This window comes from Podarcis gaigeae (assembly GCF_964106915.1).
Source record: "Podarcis gaigeae genome assembly, chromosome: 2".
Taxonomy (NCBI): Eukaryota; Metazoa; Chordata; class Lepidosauria; order Squamata; family Lacertidae; genus Podarcis; species Podarcis gaigeae.
This window is the reverse complement of record NC_139679.1, coordinates 30,983,555-31,003,189: the sequence shown is the minus strand read 5'-3', so window position 1 is coordinate 31,003,189 and position 19,635 is coordinate 30,983,555. Positions and strand designations below refer to the sequence as shown.

General features: G+C 40.8%; 1 protein-coding gene across 1 annotated transcript in view; it reads left to right on the top strand.

The window, feature by feature from the left end:
• LOC310839080 (E3 ubiquitin-protein ligase RNF213-like) overlaps positions 1 to 19,635 on the top strand; it is a 94,269-nt gene that overhangs the window by 62,314 nt on the left and 12,320 nt on the right. The window contains exons 36-57 of the mRNA XM_083727295.1: positions 425 to 560; positions 2,181 to 2,372; positions 3,367 to 3,506; positions 4,576 to 4,730; positions 5,451 to 5,669; positions 6,616 to 6,797; positions 7,922 to 8,042; positions 8,731 to 8,831; positions 9,661 to 9,843; positions 10,025 to 10,182; positions 10,271 to 10,373; positions 10,606 to 10,720; positions 12,202 to 12,418; positions 12,589 to 12,785; positions 13,357 to 13,479; positions 14,148 to 14,258; positions 14,546 to 14,788; positions 15,003 to 15,084; positions 16,424 to 16,458; positions 16,760 to 16,854; positions 17,720 to 17,879; positions 18,642 to 18,822. Coding sequence (XP_083583421.1) covers positions 425 to 560; positions 2,181 to 2,372; positions 3,367 to 3,506; positions 4,576 to 4,730; positions 5,451 to 5,669; positions 6,616 to 6,797; positions 7,922 to 8,042; positions 8,731 to 8,831; positions 9,661 to 9,843; positions 10,025 to 10,182; positions 10,271 to 10,373; positions 10,606 to 10,720; positions 12,202 to 12,418; positions 12,589 to 12,785; positions 13,357 to 13,479; positions 14,148 to 14,258; positions 14,546 to 14,788; positions 15,003 to 15,084; positions 16,424 to 16,458; positions 16,760 to 16,854; positions 17,720 to 17,879; positions 18,642 to 18,822 — 3,249 coding nt within the window. The remainder of the gene's footprint in view (positions 1 to 424; positions 561 to 2,180; positions 2,373 to 3,366; positions 3,507 to 4,575; positions 4,731 to 5,450; positions 5,670 to 6,615; positions 6,798 to 7,921; positions 8,043 to 8,730; positions 8,832 to 9,660; positions 9,844 to 10,024; positions 10,183 to 10,270; positions 10,374 to 10,605; positions 10,721 to 12,201; positions 12,419 to 12,588; positions 12,786 to 13,356; positions 13,480 to 14,147; positions 14,259 to 14,545; positions 14,789 to 15,002; positions 15,085 to 16,423; positions 16,459 to 16,759; positions 16,855 to 17,719; positions 17,880 to 18,641; positions 18,823 to 19,635) is intronic.

Below are 19,635 nucleotides of genomic sequence, written 5' to 3'. Positions count from 1 at the left end.
CAAGATAACAGCTGTCACCTAGTCTAGTTTCTAAACACCAGTGCAGCACATCTGCAACCTCTCCTACTTCATGCTGAGCATTCTGTAGATTCACCATACTCGAAACTCTCCACTCATCCCCAGATGACGACTTGCAACAATTTTATATAGATAATACAGGGTGAGTCCGTTAAAAGAGGCCCTGTGGAATATGTGTACTTTGTATCCACAGGGCCTCTTTTAAAGGACTCACCCTGTATATTTGTAATTTCATAGTTGACAGTCAAGCACTGCAGAAGATTGTGAAACCTTAACTGGTGTTGATGATAAAATCGGACTAAATTAGCTATCGGTCCAATAGAAATAGATACCTTTTGTTTTGTCTTCAACACTTGAAATCTAGCCTTAAGGAATACCGGTTAGCACACTTTCTGCTATTTTTCAGCTTCCTTCCTGAAGATAACAAAGAATCGCCTCTTAACCCTTTTGAGAAAGCAAGAGGAGAACTCTTACATCATGAAAGAGTGGGTGCTTCGGGAGGCATCGAACCTCAATGCCCTCCAAGAAGCAGGAACTTTCAGGTATACACAGTAGCTTAAACTAGTCGTATTTCAGCAATCTAAAAACATAGGCCAGTATCTAAAGAGTACACTTCTCTTAAGATGGTTCCATGCACTCAGAGGAATTATAAATTTATTCTTCCAGCTGTGGCCCCACAAGCTACATTTGATACTTCTCCAGAGGGCCCCCTTGAGCTTTGGGAACAACTTTTCAGATGGGTTTAAGGGCTGCAGAATCAGGATGGTGTTAAGAGTTTGGTAAATATATTGCAGTGGTATGCAGAGCGAAATAATCTAGTAAAACAGCTGGTTGAAAGGAGAACTAAAACAAGGTTTATTAGTCATGACAAAGTCATTCTGAGTACAGGCTTTAAAGGTAAAGGGACCCCTGACCATTAGGTCCAGTTACAAACGACTCTGGGGTTGCATGCTCATCTCGCTTTATTGGCCGAGGGAGCTGGCGTACAGCTTCCGGGTCATGTGGCCAGCATGACTAAGCCGCTTCTGGCGAATCAGAGCAGCACACGGAAACGCCGTTTACCTTCCCGCCGGAGTGGTACCTATTTATCTACTTGCACTTTGACATGCTTTCGAACTGCTAGGTTGGCAGGAGCAGAGACCGAGCAACGGGAGCTCACCCCGTTGCAGGGATTCGAACCGCCGACCTTCTGATCAGCAAGTCCTAGGCTCTGTGGTTTAGCCCACAGCGCCACCCACATCCCCATGTACAGGCTTTGCATGTGGCCAAAAGTAGTGTCACTAACACATGCTAACTCACACAGGGCTTATCCACATCTCCCTTTTCCTTACCTCTTTCCTCCGGGAAAACCTGTGGTTTAGCACTGAATTGGAACAAACAGCAATCAGGTTTTCCATGAATTCTTAAAGACAGTCTTAGGGTCCCATGCCTAAGAAAGCACAGGACAAGTGGAAATGTGGGCGAGTCCTGAATCTGTTTTGAGCAAATGTAATTCGGAGAAAAAACAGGAAGGAAATAAAAGTCTCAAATGAAGTAATCTGTTTCACCAACAAGTGGTTACTAAAAAAGAATGAGCAGGGGAAGAATAAATTGTCATTTTGTCTATTTCCCTCACCATTACCACAATGGTTCAGGTAACTTGCTGCAAAGCATTGTTGCTTTATTCCCAGCAGGTGGAGGGTCTGAAAGTCTCCCATGTTTTGTTTTTGTTTTCTGCAGTCAACTGCAGTATTACAGCTAGTTAAATATCCTGGCCGTTTGGAGTTCAGAGCATTTACATGTGTAGCTGGTGCAAGATGGGAACCAAAACTCTTAATAAAGCTGGGTGTTGTTGTTTTCTGCAGTAATAGCTGTGTGGGCCAATAATGTTTGACTGTCTTTCAAAGTTTCTGCCTCTGCTTCAGGTGGTAACATTCCATATGTAAATAGTATAAACTTTGCTTCAAAACCATGGTTCACAGTTGGAAAGGTGCTTTCAAAAGAAGAAAGATGTATATATATGCAAGTCAAAAAAAGGCTTGCTTTTTCTTTATAACATTCTCCCTTGAGATTTTCAGTCTTTTCAGAATGCTCCTGAAAGCGTGCATGGTTGTGTCTGAACTTAATTTCTTAATATTGGGTATTCTTCCCCCCCCCTCCTTTACCTCTCTTGAAACTTGCAGGCACACCTTGTGGAAGCGGGTGCAGAGTGCAGTTATACCATTTCTGGCCTATATGGTGTCTGTCCTAGACAGAGACGGCAATTTGGACCTGCTGGTTAGACCAGAAACAGAAAGTTGTGTGAAAGCTCTGTGGATGTTCATCTTCAATGATCTCAATCTTCTGAACATCCCTTACATTATGAGTGAGAAAAGGTAAGTGGTACAACCAAAGCAGCAATGATTGCTGGTGAATTGATTTGTTGTTAAATGTGAATGGTGAATGTGATTTGGACTCCCATGTGAAGGAATATTTTGAAAGCTGTTTGTTCATTTGGCAACTATGTATGCCAGTAGAAGGCCATGGCAGTTTGGCTTCCCATTTCTCAGTAGGTTTGGCTTACAGCAGAACTCTTTAATACCTAGGTTATATCACATACTTCTAGCCTAGACAGGAGAACCTTGCTGCAAATTTGAATACTGTCTCCTCCACTTCCAGGAACTTCTCCCATTTTGTCGTCTTGTCTATCCTAGCAGAAGTCCTCCTTTTTTCCCTCCATCCTTTGCAAAATTTAATCCTCTTTGCTCCTCAACTTGTTGGGATTTTTTTGCTATTCTACCCTGGGGTCTAAATCCAAAACCCTGGCCTGAAAAAAAGCAATAGTCTATCTTGAAATCTAGGCAGTAGATGATCTTCTCTCCCATGAGACTTGGGTGAGTGAGCTGGGTGGACCTGATCTTACCCAGATGCTCCCATACAGGTCCTTAGTACAGTACCAGGCTAGTCGGGGTGTGTGTGTGTATGTATGTAGGGGTTGTGAATTGCTATCCTGTGGGACCAAAGAGAGTTCTCCAGACCTGTAGTATCCTTTTATTCCATGTGTTAATTATAGTGTCTCTGAAATGCATCCACTACATTCATTCATCCATCCATCCATCCATCCATCCATCCATATGGAATAAGTTATTGAGGCAGCCCTCATACTAATTGTATCCTGTAATCCATTCATTCTGCACTCATTGTTTCTTTTTCTATATAAACAGATTGCATTTTACATGCACCTTGATTAAAGGCTGGTCTTATGATCTATTTTTCGTGTTTTTTTTAATAGTAATGATTAATAGATTAAAGAAAAGTAAAAGTAAGTTTCCCAGCTTGGTGACGGAATTTTACCAACTTTCTGATTGATTTTGCATGTTTCTTGCCCAGCTCCAAATCCAAGACAATTCTGGTGGAGAATTCCTTTCAGGTATTTACAGATGCTGGCAATGAAATACCTTTCAGCTGGAGGATAAAGGATTTTTTGGAAGACCTTTGGGTTCAAGCCCCATATGTCATTGGTGATGAAGGTGAGAATGCAGGGATGACATTGAAACTGGTGTCACTCATAGGAACATTTAGATAAATATGTCAAATGGATCTGAAGGCAATAATGAGGCACCATCCCTTTTTGATGTTTGTTCTGGGGTTCAGCTGCTGTCCTCTATGGTTCTGTTTGCCAAAAGAAACCCCAAAACGGACATTTTTCCGTTTTTCTGAAATTCCCCCCGGTGTCTGTTTTCCCCATTGGAATCCTGTTCACAAATTCTCCCTTCGTAGAGAAGGTGATAGAGAGGGCGGTGGCACAACAATTGCAAGTGCTCTTGGATGAAACATGATCTCGACCCATTTCAATCTGCATTCAGGCCTGATTATGTGACTTGATTTGGTCTTGGTCATCCTAATTGATGACCTTTATCAGAAGGAGGACAGGGGAGTGCAACCCTATATTCTTATTTGATCTTTCAGTGGCTTTTGGTTCTGCTTATGCAAGTTTTTAGTCCCTGAGCATCTTCTGTTTCTAATTGCTTTTATAGGCATATCCTAAAGTATACAGACAAATGTTCCTGCTGAAAATTTACTGCATATCGAAGAATGTCCTGGATTTATGTCCAGGACATGACAATCCTAGACTTGCTAGCTGCTAAGAGCATTGCTTTGGGACTAAAGGAGTGATTTGGGCCACATTTCTGGTGCAATGTCAAATTTTCCATTTCTCAGTAGTTACCAAAAAAAGGGGGGGGGGGCTTGGTGAGAGATTTCTTCATAAACGACAAACAGTTTTCAATGTTTTGGGTTATGAGACGTACAAAGTAAAGGGTCGTCATATTTTTAACTTTTGAAATAGGGCCATTGCCACTGCTGCATGGTATTTCTGGGAGATATTTATTTATTGAAGCGTTTATATACTGCCCTATCATAAAATATCAGGACATTTTAAACAATATAAAAACAAAATACCATCAAAAAGCAATACAAAACAACCTTTAAAATGACTGGCAAGTCAAGAAGATTCATGTCTATTGGCCTAAAGAGATACTATGGCATTTAAAATTCCCATCTAATCTAGTTTCCTCCCATTGTACTCCTGACCTGCAGGCCTTGCAGAGAAGTTTGTAGGACTCTTTCAGAAGACACCACTGGGGCAGCATATTGCTGGTCTCTCTGCTGAAGAAAGAAACATAATTTTCCACTGTTTTATCAGAGACTATATCCGTCTGATAATGCATGTGGCCTCTCCGAAGGAGCTAAATGTGAGTATACCAGTAAGGGATGTTGAGCTGCTTGGAAGAAAGCATGTGTCAGTTACTACGTTCACAATTTGTGTGCTGTAGCATCTTCAAGAAATGGTATTGCTGGTACAGTGGTACCTCGCAAGACGAATGCCTCGTAAGATGAAAAACTCGCAAGACGAAAGAGTTTTTCGTTTTTTGAGTTGCTTCGCAAGATGGATTTCCCTATGGGCTTGCTTTGCAAGACGAAAACGTCTTACAAGATTGTTTCCTTTTTCTTGAAACCGTGCATTCAGGGGGTGCAGTTGCGACTTGACTTCGAGGAGCAACTCATAGCACGCGGTGTGGTAGCCTTTTTTGATGTTTTTGGTGATTTTTGAAGCTTTTCGCAAGACGAAAAACCTCGCAGAATGAATTAATTTCGTCTTGCGAGGTACCACTGTAGTTGTCTTTCATAAATATAAGTCTGCTTTGTCAAGATACTGGAAGCATTAACCACCAGAATTACCTACCAACAAGGTTTCCCTGTAAGTACCAAGCTATTTTTAAAACAAAAACCTAACCTAAATAAGAGATTATAGCCATTGTAACACTGAGATTGTTAGCACATTTATCTAATAACCATTTGGTTATTAAGAAAAAAACACAAAAGCAACTTTGAAGAAATTAGATTATTTCAACCGGATATGTGATTACTATAAGAATTCACTTATTTATAAAGACTTGTTGTTCAATTTCCAGTTGCTGCAGACAGCTCTCTTATCATGCATAGAGGAAATGAAGGCATCCTCGCCCAGTGTGGAGGAGGAGGTGCTGCCCATCTCCTGGATCCATCTTGGCTACCATCAGTTTAGTAGTCGTCTGCAAAACCTTTCCAGGATTCTTGCTGTGAACCCTGAGGTGCTCAATGCTCTCACTGAACATATTGAGAAAGGAGGCAGCCTCTTGCATCGCCAAATGGTAGGAGTGATATTTGCTAGCTGTAACATTTTAGGGGGAAAAACACAGCCTCTGAAGTACATGGCATTCTTCCGTTGCTTTTCTAAAGTATTAGGAGAAACTATACTGCCTTTAAGGAGAGATACTAAACATCACACAAGGCTTTAACACGTCCGTTTCTGCTATACTCCTTATAACAAAGCTAATCAACAAAGCTGCCCTCCAGCTTTTGTTGGGCTCCGACTCAAATTAGCCTCAACCAGCATTGCCTCTCGCAGGGATGATGGGAGTTGCAGTCCCAACAACATCTGGAGGGCATCCCATTGAGCACCTCTGTCCTAACAGTGTATCTGCCCTACTGGGAGAACACAAAGATCTTCTATGAGCTTGTGAACCAAATGATTTCTACATAATTGCAGTGCCAAACAGCAGTGCAATCAATCTGTTGTGGACATGTGTACAGTGAGCATATTCCACAACTCTCCTGAGATGTCTGTGGAAGATAAGATTAGAGATTATGTATGGGGGATTATGCAAATACTCCCAAGGCAGAATTACAGTGAAAATTGCTGGACTGAGAGCAATAAGGTGAAATTGAATAGTAAGTGTATAATTCTATGGAAGGAAGAAAATACAGGTGTTAAAGGTTGGGTGATAGAATGTGCCCTATTTAGAATAGAGGGTAAAGCAGGACATTTGTTTTAAAAGAAATAGATGGGATAAACAGAAAGGAAACCAACTATGCACACTGCGGAAGTGTCATTACGTGTTTATGAAACTGGTAAAGCGGATATCGTCATAGTTCTTCTCAAGTTCTGATGCCAACTTACTCAAGGGAGAGGGATATTTATTTTCTGTAACTTGCTTAGTTAAGGGGGCATACAGCCTAACTAGTGTCTGAAGCGAATGTATTTTTCTTTACTATCCATGTCTGTATTAAAAGCCTTGTTCGTGCCTGATTGCTTAGGTTTTGGATGTGCTTGCCGCAATTGCTTGTACTGAGATGTTGGAAGAAAAACTGCTGAACTGCAAATCTCAAACATGGCTCCAGCAGGTGAAGAAGCTTCAAATGCCAATTGAACTTGTGTGTACAGCAAACTACTTTCAAAGCAATGAGAGCCAATGTGACCAGCTGCTCCAGGAAGTCAGGTAGGTCTGAGAGGCAAAATATGAATTTAAAAGTATAGTAATGTTTTCCTTGAGATTAATTGCATATGACATTGTCACTTGGTTACATTGTTGTTTCACCCATTTCATTTTTGAACTGTTGTGGTAGTCACCCATTTGCAAAGCTGCTTCCCTCTTAATACCCTCAAATCCCAGATTACATGTTTCCTGTGTTATCACACACAGACACACACACACACACACACACACACACACACACACAGGCAACTCAGTATGTGGTATAGTGGTTAGAGAGTCAGACTAGGAGCTGGGAGACCAGGGTTCATCACCTCGCTCGACCCTGAAGCTCATTGGGTGACCTTTTCTACCTCACAGCTTCTGCCTTCTGGAAGAAGGTATAGGGTTATAAAGGCCAGGACTTGTCGCCTAAAAAACAGTTTCTACGCTAATGCAATTCTGAACGCAGCATAAGGGGTCTCTGTAGTATAATGTATTTTAAAATGGGGTTTTAGAGTTTTTTAGGGGTTTTTGAATGTTTTATGTAGTTTTATGTAGTTTTATGTAGTTTTTATGTAGTTTTTCAATTTCATTGTTCCGCAAGGGACAATGACCATAAAGATATCGTATCATATCGTTGCGGGGATCACGGCCACCTTGAGCTGCTTGGAGAAAAAGGTGGGATATAAATGCAATAAATAGTAAAAGTAAAATGCTATTATGAAATCTACAAAGGAATATGGAATGAAAAAATTACAGTAGTCAAGTGGCTCTGTGAGCCTCCGAATTGAAGCTCAGTGGAACAGATGTAGCTGTTAAGTAAAAGAATAGTAAATGGAGAGGCTGTGCATCTGTGCTGCTGCACTCACTTGAGTACTGGCCCTCTCCTTAGTTACATTTTACTAGTGGGTTGCTAGTCTTTTCCAAATCAAGTCTTCAGTGCCACTGAATTTTATGACATGCTCTGCAAAAGGCAGTGATGATCCCTTCTTATACAGCAGGAGTCATCCCTCAATCCAGTCATCTGGTACTTTCTTCCTACTTTCTTGTCCCCCATCCCCCCCCCCATATATATATACACATACATACACACATATATATATATACATATACATATATGCCATAACTCACATTTCTCTTTGAAACAGGAGCCGATGGAATCGGGTTTTCTCAGTCTCTCTCTTTGTGGAACACGTGCTGCTTGGAGCAGAAAAGGCGATCCCAGAGATGGTGGGTCTGATAAAGCAATACACAATAAGGCTTGGAAAGGTAAGGACCCTTTTTGCATTTGGAGGGAAACATCACTTTAAGAAACATCCTTTGCTTATTTGGCTGGCCATAAGCAAGTTAAATATGTACCACTTTTATTTCAGCACTCAGAACTTTTCATAGGTAGAATGCCACTTCCAATTTGTAAGACAGAAACAGCAATAAGCATAGTGCCTCAAATGCCTAAAAAAGAGATATGTTTTAATCTGTTAATGTCGATGCTAGGCAGGCCTCACAGGAGGACATACTATAGCTGGGGAGGGGTTGTGTACACATAATACTTGTAAAGCACAGTAGAAATGCATTATTTCCATCAAAGATTTCTAGGTACTGTGGTTTGTTAAAGGTTTATGGGAACTGTAACCCTGTGAGTGGTAGACTGCAGTGTCCAGAATTCTTTTAGGGGAAGTGTGTTTCAAAACTTCTTTAAAGGTATGGTGTGTCCACATCTTAAGTCTTATTGAACTTGGCCCTTCTGCAAAGACATGTATCATTGCTGTAGTAAAAATAATGTAATAAAGTCAGTTGGAGTAGCTTATTTGGCTAGCTTGTTAAACCCAGTTAGACCAAATGCATGTCCTGCTATTGCAGTTACCATAGTGATAAATGTGCAGACTCCTGTAGTTACTGCACTGTTTGCCTACATTTGAGGGCCTCTTCCCATTCACATTGTTTTTATTCTTTTCAGTGTTTCCAGTGGAATTCTGACATCAAAACTCTTAACACATTCACTGCAGTGATAAAAGTGCTGTGCGACTGCAAGGATGAAATCAGTTCAGCATTTTGCAAGTAAAGCTTTTGGGATGAGTGTGTGAGGAGGGCTGGGGGAAAGGCAGTTTGTGGGGAAGCAGTGGGATATAAGTTAAATGTGAAAGGAGAAAGATAAAAAAAATGACATGAGGTGAACTGAAATCTTTTGAGAGCTGTGGGAGTTTGAGAGGGGGGGAAATTAAATTAAAGGCCTTATTTGTTCAGCATCTCTGGGTGAGCAGATTTTGCCTAAAATGGGATGACTGACTCATAACACCTCCAGAACCAATGTCTATACTTATTGATTAAAACTAAACTATGGAACTCCCTGCAAGAAAAAAATTGCGGTGATGAAGAGTCTAGTGATTTCCAAAGAGGAGTTAGATACAGTGGTACCTTGGTTGTCAAACTTAATCTGTTCTGGGAGTCTGTTTGACTCCTGGAACTGTTTGACAACCAAGGCGCGACTTTCAACTGGCTGTAGGAACTTCTTGCACTCAATTGGAAGCCGTGACGGACATTCGGCTTCCGAAAATCATTCGAAAACCGGAACACTCACTTCTGGGTTTTCGACATTTGGGGCCGAAAAGTTCGGCAACTAAGCTGTTCGAAAACCAAGGTTTCACTGTATTGGCAGAAAATTTTGTCAGCAATTGACAAGTGATTACACCAAATTTCACCTTTTTATGACTTGCAGCCCCTATGCTAGCATTTTGTGATTTTGGGGACAGGCAGGGCTCAGTAATTTTCACTTCTCTCAAATGGACCCTGAAAGGGGAAGGGTATAAAGTTTGAGCATCCCTGACTTCAGCAATGAGCTCTACAATTAAATATATGATCACATTAACTGTGGCTCTTGAATTCACAGATATGGCTTAAGACCGTGTCCAATATGTATGGGAGATCCAAAGGACCCAGTCAACCTACCTTGTGATCACGTATATTGCCACAGTTGTATCAAACAGTGGCTGGTGGCAGGACAGATGTCCTGTCCGCTTTGCCTGGTTGAACTACCAGAAAAATATTCTATTGAAGTATCCAAGGAGCTCAGGTAATGCCTTCTTCTGATTAACAATCTATAATACTGGTAATGATTTAGAGACACTGGCCTTAATTTCTGAGGACTTAATATAACCCACTAGCTATGCATTTCTTAGCATTTACACATGTGTTTTGTGGTGCAAGTTGCGGAGTTGACCAGATATGTAATGGCTTGTGCATTTTCTTCACAGTATTTGCATAGAAAAAAACACCCAGTTCCGTAAGTTTTGCAACAGTTTTTTCATAGACCTGGTTTCTACTATGTGCTTCAAAGACAATGAACCCCCAGAAAAAGCTGTGATCCAGATGCTACTGAAACTCCTGTTTTTCCATACAAAGCCTTTGAGAGGTACGTGCACAAGATCTTTTATCAGCTGTCTTGTCTTGAATAAATAGACTTTTCCATGTCTTTATGCAGTGTTTTATTACTTCTTTAGGAAACCCCAGGGTGCATACAAAATCTCTGTCCCCTTTTAATGATGTGGTAGATAAAACTCCTGTAATTCGTTCCGTCGTGCTAAAGTTGCTTCTAAAATACAGGTAAGGACTTTCAATTGGGACTTTCAACTACCCTGCTTCTTCTTCAGCGTTTATCCCACTGATGCATGTTTTCGTTAAATTGAAGTCCTTGTGGTTCTTTCCTGGGTTCAGCTATTGCTTTTCAAAAACTCTTGCTGGCTCTCACCTCGGCTCTGTTGTACAACTGAAATGCATAATTCTGACAGTGGAAATCTTTCATTTTGAGTAAGGAGAGTTTTCTCTGTTTCTATAGCTTCAACGATGTGAAAGTCCATGTACAAAATTATTTATCAGAAGTAGAATCAAGCGGCATCCTAGACAAAGATGATAAAACAAAAGTGTACGTGCTATTTGTCAACTGCCTTGAAGTAAGTATACTTTCCAGTTTCCTTGTTTACTTTGCAGGGGTGACCTGGCCCAGTGGTAGAATCTTAGGTCATTCCAGAATCTTAACTTTTCAGAGACATGGAAGAGATAGTATAGAGCAGTGTTTCCCAACCTTGTGCCTCCAGATGTTTTTGGCCTACAACTCCCATCATCCCTGACCACTGGTCTTGCTAGCTAGGGATGATGGGAGTTGTAGGCCAAAAACATCTGGAGGCACAAGGTTGGGAAACACTGGTATAGAGCAATCATTGCCTGCTGCACATGTGTACTGGAAGGAAATAGACTAGATCAGAATGTGCTTGCAATTAGATTTAGTCATTTGAAGTTGACTTCAGTGGCGCAAACAGGATTTCCTCATCATCTAAGCTTACACACCACATTTTGTTTATATATTTACCAAGCTGTCAGCTGATGGATCAGGTAGGAGGGAAATACCTTTCCTTACTCGACAAAGCATGGCACAGCTTTTGCATTAGCATCAAATTCAAAAATTTCAAAATTGAAATGAGCTAGTGTGGTGTAGTGGTTAAGAGCAGTAAACTCATAATCTGGTGAACCAGGTTCGTGTCTCCACTCCTCCACATGCAGCTGCTGGGTGACCTTGGGCCAGTCACACTTCCTTGAAGTCTCTCAGCCCCACTCACCTCACAGAGTGTTTGTTGTGGGGGAGGAAGGGAAAGGAAAATGTTAGCCGCTTTGAGACTCCTTCGGGTAGTGATAAAGCGGGATATCAAACCCAAATCCAAACTTGGGAAAGATTGAGGGCACAAGGAGAAGGGGACGATAGATGATGAGATGGTTGGACAGTGTTCTTGAAGGTACTGGCATGAGTTTGACCAAAATGCGGGAGGCAGTGGAAGACAGGAGTGCCTGGCGTGCTCTGGTCCATGGGGTCACGAAGAGTCGGACACGACTAAACAACAACAACAACATAGCACTGTGTGTTTTGATTATTGGAGATGGTAGCAATTTCACCCCCTGATATTGTTTTGAAAAGCAGTGAGTGAAAAGCCATCATGACGATCATGAGTCATTCTTGAAACATTTGGAACTGTGTGACTTGCTTCTTCATAAGCAAGCCTCATAGTTGTTCGGCTTCCTATTGCCACAGCCCCTACTTGTTTGCTTTTACCTGAGTATTGAACATGCCCTCGGAGCATTTGCCTGGACTAAGACTGCAGTCCTAACCCCTTACCTAGGAGTGAACCCCATTGAATTCAGTAGTACTTTTGAGTAGACATGGTTAGGATTGCATTGTAACTGGTGACCAAAATGTTTCCAGATTGGATTATTTGTTTCTAAAGCACCACCAGGAAGCAGAAAAAAAGCTTTGCAAGCTGGCATACCTGTCGGCTCGGTGGCATTCCATGTACAAAATGGTGTGTGTGTGTGTGCTTAAACAGCTTAAACTGTATGGTATGGAAACTTAGTTGTAACCAGGAAACATGGTTTCATTTTTAAGGATTCTATGTGTGAGAAATCAGGAGCCTCCTCTGAGGAAAGCAAGGCAAACCGGCTAAGAGAGGATGGGCGTTTCCTGGAAAACTACTTACAGTGGAGCAGCAACAGCGGTGACACCCGTCAAGAAGCCACCATCGAGTATTTGCAGGGTGTGGCCCACATCCAGCTGTGCATGGACAGGGCTGCAGAGCTGCTCTTTGAGCTTCATGCCGTTTCAGGCAAGTGGGATTATGGTAACCAAACAGGAATGCAAATGTAGCAAAGAAATGGCAGGTGAAGGAGTTCCTGGTGCTAGATGATTTTTATCTGTCATACACTTTTAAAATTGTGACCTTTCTATAGCACGGCATAGGGAATAAGGCCTTGTTTTCTTTCTCTCTCTGTGTAGATGGTAGTGAAGAAACAGAGAAGCAACTCTACCTGCAGAAAGTGAAGCGCTTCTGCTGTCAGACTAAAAATGACTGGTATAGAGTTTACCTTGTCCGAAAGCTTACTAGTCAGTATGGAATGGAGTTCACACAGAGGCTTTCCAGTGAACAACAGTATCTCTGGGTATTTCCATTGGAAGTAATTCAACAGCAACAGGTAATACATATCTGTCTCTATTGTTAATAAATTTGAGATATTTATTTCTGAGCTATGGCTTGGTACACAAGGGCCAAATGGAATGGCTCTTAAGAAGGAATTTGCAAAAATAAAAGGAATTTGTTTTGCTTACATTGAGATTTCACCCTTCATGCTAAGATTTATTCACTCAGGCCTTTGGTAACTAAGCTGGTTTCTATGATGGTGCTCATCTTTTCATGAGATAGATAGGACTAATTTTATTCAGTGAGCATTTTAGGTATATTGTGCTATACATGGTTTTAAATTTTCTGGTTTTGTTTTAATCAGTTTTTTTATCTTGTAGGTCACTTGTATTTTTTGTAAAAAAAAAAGTAACAAATATATGTAATATTAATAAACAAAATATATTGTTTTGGCTAGAGAGCTTCGTGATAACTTAGAATGATTGGGCAGGCATCTATTACCCTTCTGAAGTTTGAAATTCAACTGCAGATTTGTTGGGCAGATTCTGCAGTTACAGCACATTGTTTAGAATGTGCTTTCATATTCACACTTTTTAAAAATGGGACTTGGTATTTTGTGGCCTCAGAGTCATCAGCACAGTCAGATGGATCGGTTCCTGGTATGCGGCAAAAACTACAGAGTGGTTCGTGATGCTTTGGGAAAAGCAATAATAGAATGCCAGGCAGATGGTATTTCAGCAGCCCTGAAGGTAAAGCCATTTCTTTTGATTTCATATATTCCTGATGATTTTTTCTTCCCTCCTTCCTTTGTATATCTCAGCTCTATTAACAAGGTTTTCTTGCTTACTATTGATGTCTTTAAGTTGTCCAAAGCCCAAATATTCACCTGAGTTCTACTGTTTACTTCTTGTGCTTATCACATGACAAGCCATTCTTGCATTGGCTGGAGTATTGGGGCTGAATTTCAGAGCGCTACGTGTTGCATTAGAAACACTGACTCTGCTAATAAGTGATGGACTTCCTTTACTGTGCCATTTTGTAGTGTCCTTCATATGTTCTCATCCAGATCTGGGTGGGTCTGCTACCTACAGGAGAAATTTGGCAAATAAAGAAATCCCAATTGAAATACCCTTGCCATAGGTGATGGAATCTTACTGGTTACTAGGGAAACATTTACAAAAGTTGTGCCTTTAGTGTCCTTTTTGGACACATCTAGAGATATATTTGGACTGATGCGCTAGATGAAATCTTTGTGACCTGGTACCATTTCATGTGGGCGTGTTTTCTGTAGCAATATCCATGACTACTAATAGCCAAAGATGGAAGCTTAACTATTGATAATCTCTCGTTTCTTGCCCTCTTCTCCACCCTGCCCCACCCCCAATCCCAGCCTTGTAACTTGTGCCTTCTTTTTCAGGCATGCAATGTCTCCAAGTCTGTCCAGGCTGTTCATTTTCTCTTGGCTGTCTTCAGAGAGTTCACATCTCTGTATGGATGCAAGGAACAGAGTCTTCATCCGAAGCAGGAGGTAAATGCCTTTGTCTTGGTGCCAGTTTGCATGTTGCCTTGTGCACAAGTGCTGCTTCTTTAGGAGAGAGGAAGATTTAGGATATCAATTATAGAACTGAGCAAAGGTGGTCGTTTCCCCCAACTTTCATTTAAAAATCCATTGAAAGGCATTGACCTATATGTATTATTAATAATCTTCCAAACAGTTGATCATCTTAGTTGGCCATAGTTCATATGAAGATTGAAGTGAGTCTAGTTGACAAATGTCACCTTACTTTTTGAAAAATAATTTCCTTCTTATTTCAGCAACGTGATGTTATCAAGGAGTTCATCCAGAGCTCCAACGTTCTTCCTTCTCCAGAGCTGGAGAGATTTGCAGAATCTCTGATGGATAACCAACCCCCCTCACTGGCATTGAGCCCCAAAGATTCCAGCCACAAGAGGGTAGTGATTGAAATGGCAATTCACACTGCTGCTGTCTTGCTGTCTGGCCAGAATCGAATCCTTGAACCTCTAAGGAATCTGGCATTCTCACCTCATACCATGCAGGTAAAGAAGTGAATTCGAAAACCAAGGTTTCATTACTGTTTTACTTGTATTTCCTGTCTGTCTGCCATCACACAGAAACAGTCCTCTCCTGCATGCAAGCATAACACACTTTAGCACATGGCAAAAGACTTCAACTGAAGATCTTAATACACGAGCAGTAGGACACTGTATATTATTCTAGTTCCACTTTGATATTTTCCTTCTCCCCTTCCAGGGTGCTTTTCTGCCAACAATGCCAGAAGACTTACTGGCTCAGGCTGTGAGATGGGAAGCAGCAGCAGGACTTCGATGGTATAGTAAGTACCATGCTCAAGCTTGGGAGCAGTCTAGAGAGCTATTTTTTTCCCAGTGGTGTCTTGTCCCCTGAAAACAGGGGAAATAATCCAGGGTATGATGGGGATTGCTTCCATATATTACTCTCCTGTCAAATTACTGTGTCGTATCTATCCATTTAGGCACAAAGACATATGGTTAAGTGTCAGTGGGTGGTACCCAATTCACTCATTCTTTTAGTGCAAGGATTTCCACTTCCGTAGCAGATTTCCCCCCCATCTTTCCTCCCCATGCACCCCGTGACCTCTTCAGAACAGCTTCAGGGGGTTGAGGGAACCCCAGAACAGCCCATAGTCATTGTGCTGACAGAATGAGCTTGTTGAATACCACCCACCCAGTGTGGAGTTTTTAAAAAGAATCTTGATAGTAGTGTTAACTTCTCAGAAATGTAAAGTAGTTATCAAAAATAACTTTAAATGTACTTGTAATGTAATGTAAGTGAAATAAGCAGACCTAAAATCCAAATTATTTTGATGTGTACCATGGGAACAAGTAGCAGATTGATAGAAATACAGTGGTGCCCCGCAAGACGAATGCCTCGCAAGACGGAAAACTCGCTAGACAAAAGGGTTTTCCGTTTTGGAGGTGCTTCGCAAAACGAATTTCCTATGAGCTTGCTTCGCAAGACGAAAATGTCTTGCGAGTTCCTGCGGGTTCCCCCCCTTTTTCTAAGCTGCTTATCCGCTAAGCCGCTAATAGCGTGAATCCGCTAAGCCGTCAATGGGTTTGCTTCGCAAGACGAAAGAACCACTAGACGAAGAGACTCGCGGAACAGATTCTTTTCGTCTTGCGAGGCACCACTGTATCCTATTTGTTTCTGAAAGCATCCAGAAGTGTTTTGAGATCAGATTCTGTTGTCAGAATCAGCAGGAATTTGTTCATATTTGCCCCATCATGCATCACTTTGCACTAGTTTACATTTTATTGCATTTGCCACTTTACTGCCCAGTAACTTAGCTTGAAGAGAATAAAAAAATTCCTTCCAGTAGCACCTTAGAGACCAACTAAGTTTGTTATTGGTATGAGCTTTGGTGTGCATGCACACTTCTTTCTCTCCCCAAGGAGGTTCGCCTGGCACCATCATTATACACCTTTAGGTGCCTGCCAAAAACTTTCCACTTTAGACAGGCCTTTGGTTGATTGACATCCGATGCTCTTTAAAAAAGGGGGGTTATTGGGTTGTTTTTGTTTTTATTTTGATATGTATTTTGTGATTTTATATTGTGAACTGCCCTGTGACCTGCAGGTAAAGGACAAATGAATGAATAAGTAAATAAATCCTTTCTTTTTTTTCCAAATCAGCATGTCCAAATGGCCATCCCTGCACTATTGGAGAGGTAAGAGCTTTCACAGATTGTGTGTGTATTCTGGTTTATTTCTTTAAAAGCAGTCTGTGCTACAGTTTGTGTAGCACTTCATTCTCCTTCAACATTCTGTCATGTTTTCAAGGAATGCCTTGTAAAGCAAACTAAATCAGAACTTTGCTATGTGTGTGGCTTTTGTTTGTTTGTTTGTTTGTTTAGTTTAGTTTAGCAATTGCTTAACATTTTGAAAAATAGTTGAACCTTAGCCTAAGCTTTACCAAGCAGAATTACTTCAGTTTTCTGCTTCTAATATTCCATCCCTCTCTCCTTTCAGTGTGGCCGTCCCATGCAGCGTGGTTTGTGTGTTGATTGTGGTGTTGTAATAGGAGGCGACAACCACATACCAGTGAAAGACTTTAAAGAAGCACGGTATGTTTTTATGTTAGCTTTTTGGAATGTGGAGTGGCATTTTTTTAGAGTGTTCACTAAAGATTGGGAGGTGGGATATTTGCAGCTATTTAAGGTGAATTTATTCTAGAACAGGGCTCTGCCCCATCAAGTTAGAACAACTTTAGAGGTAGAAAAAACTAATTTACATTCCTAGAATACTGCAGTGATTTCCAGTTCACCTATTTCAATGGCCATGTTCAGAAGAACAACCAAGGCTTCAAAAACTTCTATTTAGGAAGTTGTGGCTGTCCCCTCCCCTATCCTTTCCCCTCTTCCTATCATGTTCCACTTTTGACCCAAATATCTGGGCTTGTATTTGAGCTAGCACTCCCTATTTTATGTCCAAAGTGGAGAACTGTGGCTTCCGCTGCTCACAATTATCTGAGAGTAATTCTCAGTTGGACTTACTTCTGAGTAGGCATGTATAGAACAGGCATTAACAAACAAGAAAGAAGCCAGGATCGTACTATGGCTTTCCTAATTTCTTTGAGCCACCACCCCCATTTTTATTTTTTTATTTATTAGAAGTATTTCTATATCTCTTTATATAAGGCATGTCAAGGCAATGTACAGGATAAACAGTTCACTAAAAATACAACGGCATTAAAAACAAATAATTAAAGCAGTGTATACAAGTCAAGGGGGTATTTTAAGTGGAAACATATATAACAGCAAATAATGGTATTTTAATATTTTATATACAACGTATGTAATATGTTTGTATCTCTTGTTTTAGTGTGATGATAATTACTGTCTGGATGTCTGGGAATCATAGAATTTTTAAGCGCGGAAAAGTACTGTTTTGTAGCAAGTGTGCACACGCTGTATATATTATTCTATACAGGAGTATTCAAGACAGGTCACAAACCGGCCATGTGCTTGGAAAACCTGAAAAAAGAGAGGCTGAGGTTGCATCTGAGAGGAAGATGTCTCCAGCTGTCCTGATTCTGATTCGCTTGCTCACTCATTTGTCTCTGCTTTTGGGAGCCACAAAAGATCGCCAGGTATTTTCAAATAAAACTAGGAACCACACAATTCTGTCTGAAAAGCATTGCTATGTGGAAACTAAAGAATGCATATCTGAAACGGAGCTCAATTTTTTAAAAAAGGGACTGGCCTGGGATGTGTTTCCACTTGAGGCAAAGTGCCCCACTGGTGTTTTTTTTTTTAAAAAAATATGTGGTTGTTAACGATTCATGCAGAAATGCATTTGTTACATTTACCGAGGTAAAGTTTGCAAACCAGGACACTACTTCCAGTTTTGCGGAGTTCGTAAATCAAATAGTTCGTAAACAGGGCTGTTCTTAAACTGAGGTACCACTGTACTCGGTTTCTCATACTATAGTGGACACTTGTGGTTGACAGTTCATTACAATAGACCTCTGGCTTCCTCAGGGATGAAATAATTTATCACAGTTGTCCAACAATTTGGCATCAGGTGGCATTGACCTCACACAGATGCCTTCACTATACTCTTTCCAGCACCTCCTAAAAACATTTTTGTTTAGACAAGCCTTCTCAGGTATTTAGAATGGTGAGTTTAAAAAACCCCAAAACGTATTGCTGGTTTTTAATTTTTAGAAATGTTTTGATTGTGTTTACTAATAATCTTCCTGTTTTATTCTTTTTTTAAACACTTTGACATTTTTCACTAATCAAGCAGCATATAAATTTTATGAAATAAATAAATGACTGACTGTTAGTCTGCATGCCTTGCAATAGAACTGCATATTGATTGCTCTGAACCTTGCATTTTGTTCTTGAAGTCCCTGCTACAGATCATAAAACCACCAGTTGAGGATCCAGTGAGCTTTCTCATGCAGCATATTCTTAAGGACTTGGAGCAACTGATGAATACTCTTGGGAAGTGTGCTGATGAAACCACCAACGTTGTCCATCTCATTCTTTGTAGCCTTCTCAAGGAGCCTCACCAACAGACAGGCCAATGTAAGGAGAGCAGCTTGCAAAATGTGGTTGCTTACATTTCTAGTAAAGCAGGCATAAATTCACAGCATTGACTGTGACGTTATATTTCAAAGTTGACCGAGGCAGCTGTGGCAGAGTTCTCAAGAAGAGCTGTATTGTACCTATTTCTAAAAATAAGTAACTTTTTTCTTGTGAGTGGCATGTCTGCTCTTAACCTGATTTCATAGTCTCATTGCTTTCATTATTTAAGTCTCCACTTTTCAAAATAGTCCTGTTTGCATTACTGGTGGTTCTGGGCAAGTTCTTTTATTGGGCTTTGCATTACTGAATCATAGTACTGATAAAATGAAGAATGCACACAGAGTATCTTGTTTTTAGAATATACACTGTAGTGCAGTCTTCATTTATATTCAAGAATGCTGCCTGCATTGAATGGGCTTGGCTCCTTTTGTAACTTTGTGTGAGTCACTTAATGTCTATACACAGAATAGGCCTGTGCATCACCATGGAACATATATAGAAGCCACACCAAACTTGACACATTCTGATGTTTTAGAGCTGTTACACCCTTAATGCCATGGTTCTCACATAATACTAAGCCATGGTTAGGGAATTTCCTCGGCTCCACAGTCCAGATACTTATCAGACCTAACCTCACCAGCCAAATTTGGCAGCTGGACACCAGTCAATAATCCGATGTCACAAATGTCGTGATGAAATCAGGTGATTGGGCACTTTGAAGTCCCAAAGTTGAGACTTCAAAGCTCTGTGCAGGGTGGTTGGCAAACTTGCCAAGACTCCTGCATAGTACTTTAAAGCTTCTGAGACTTTGGC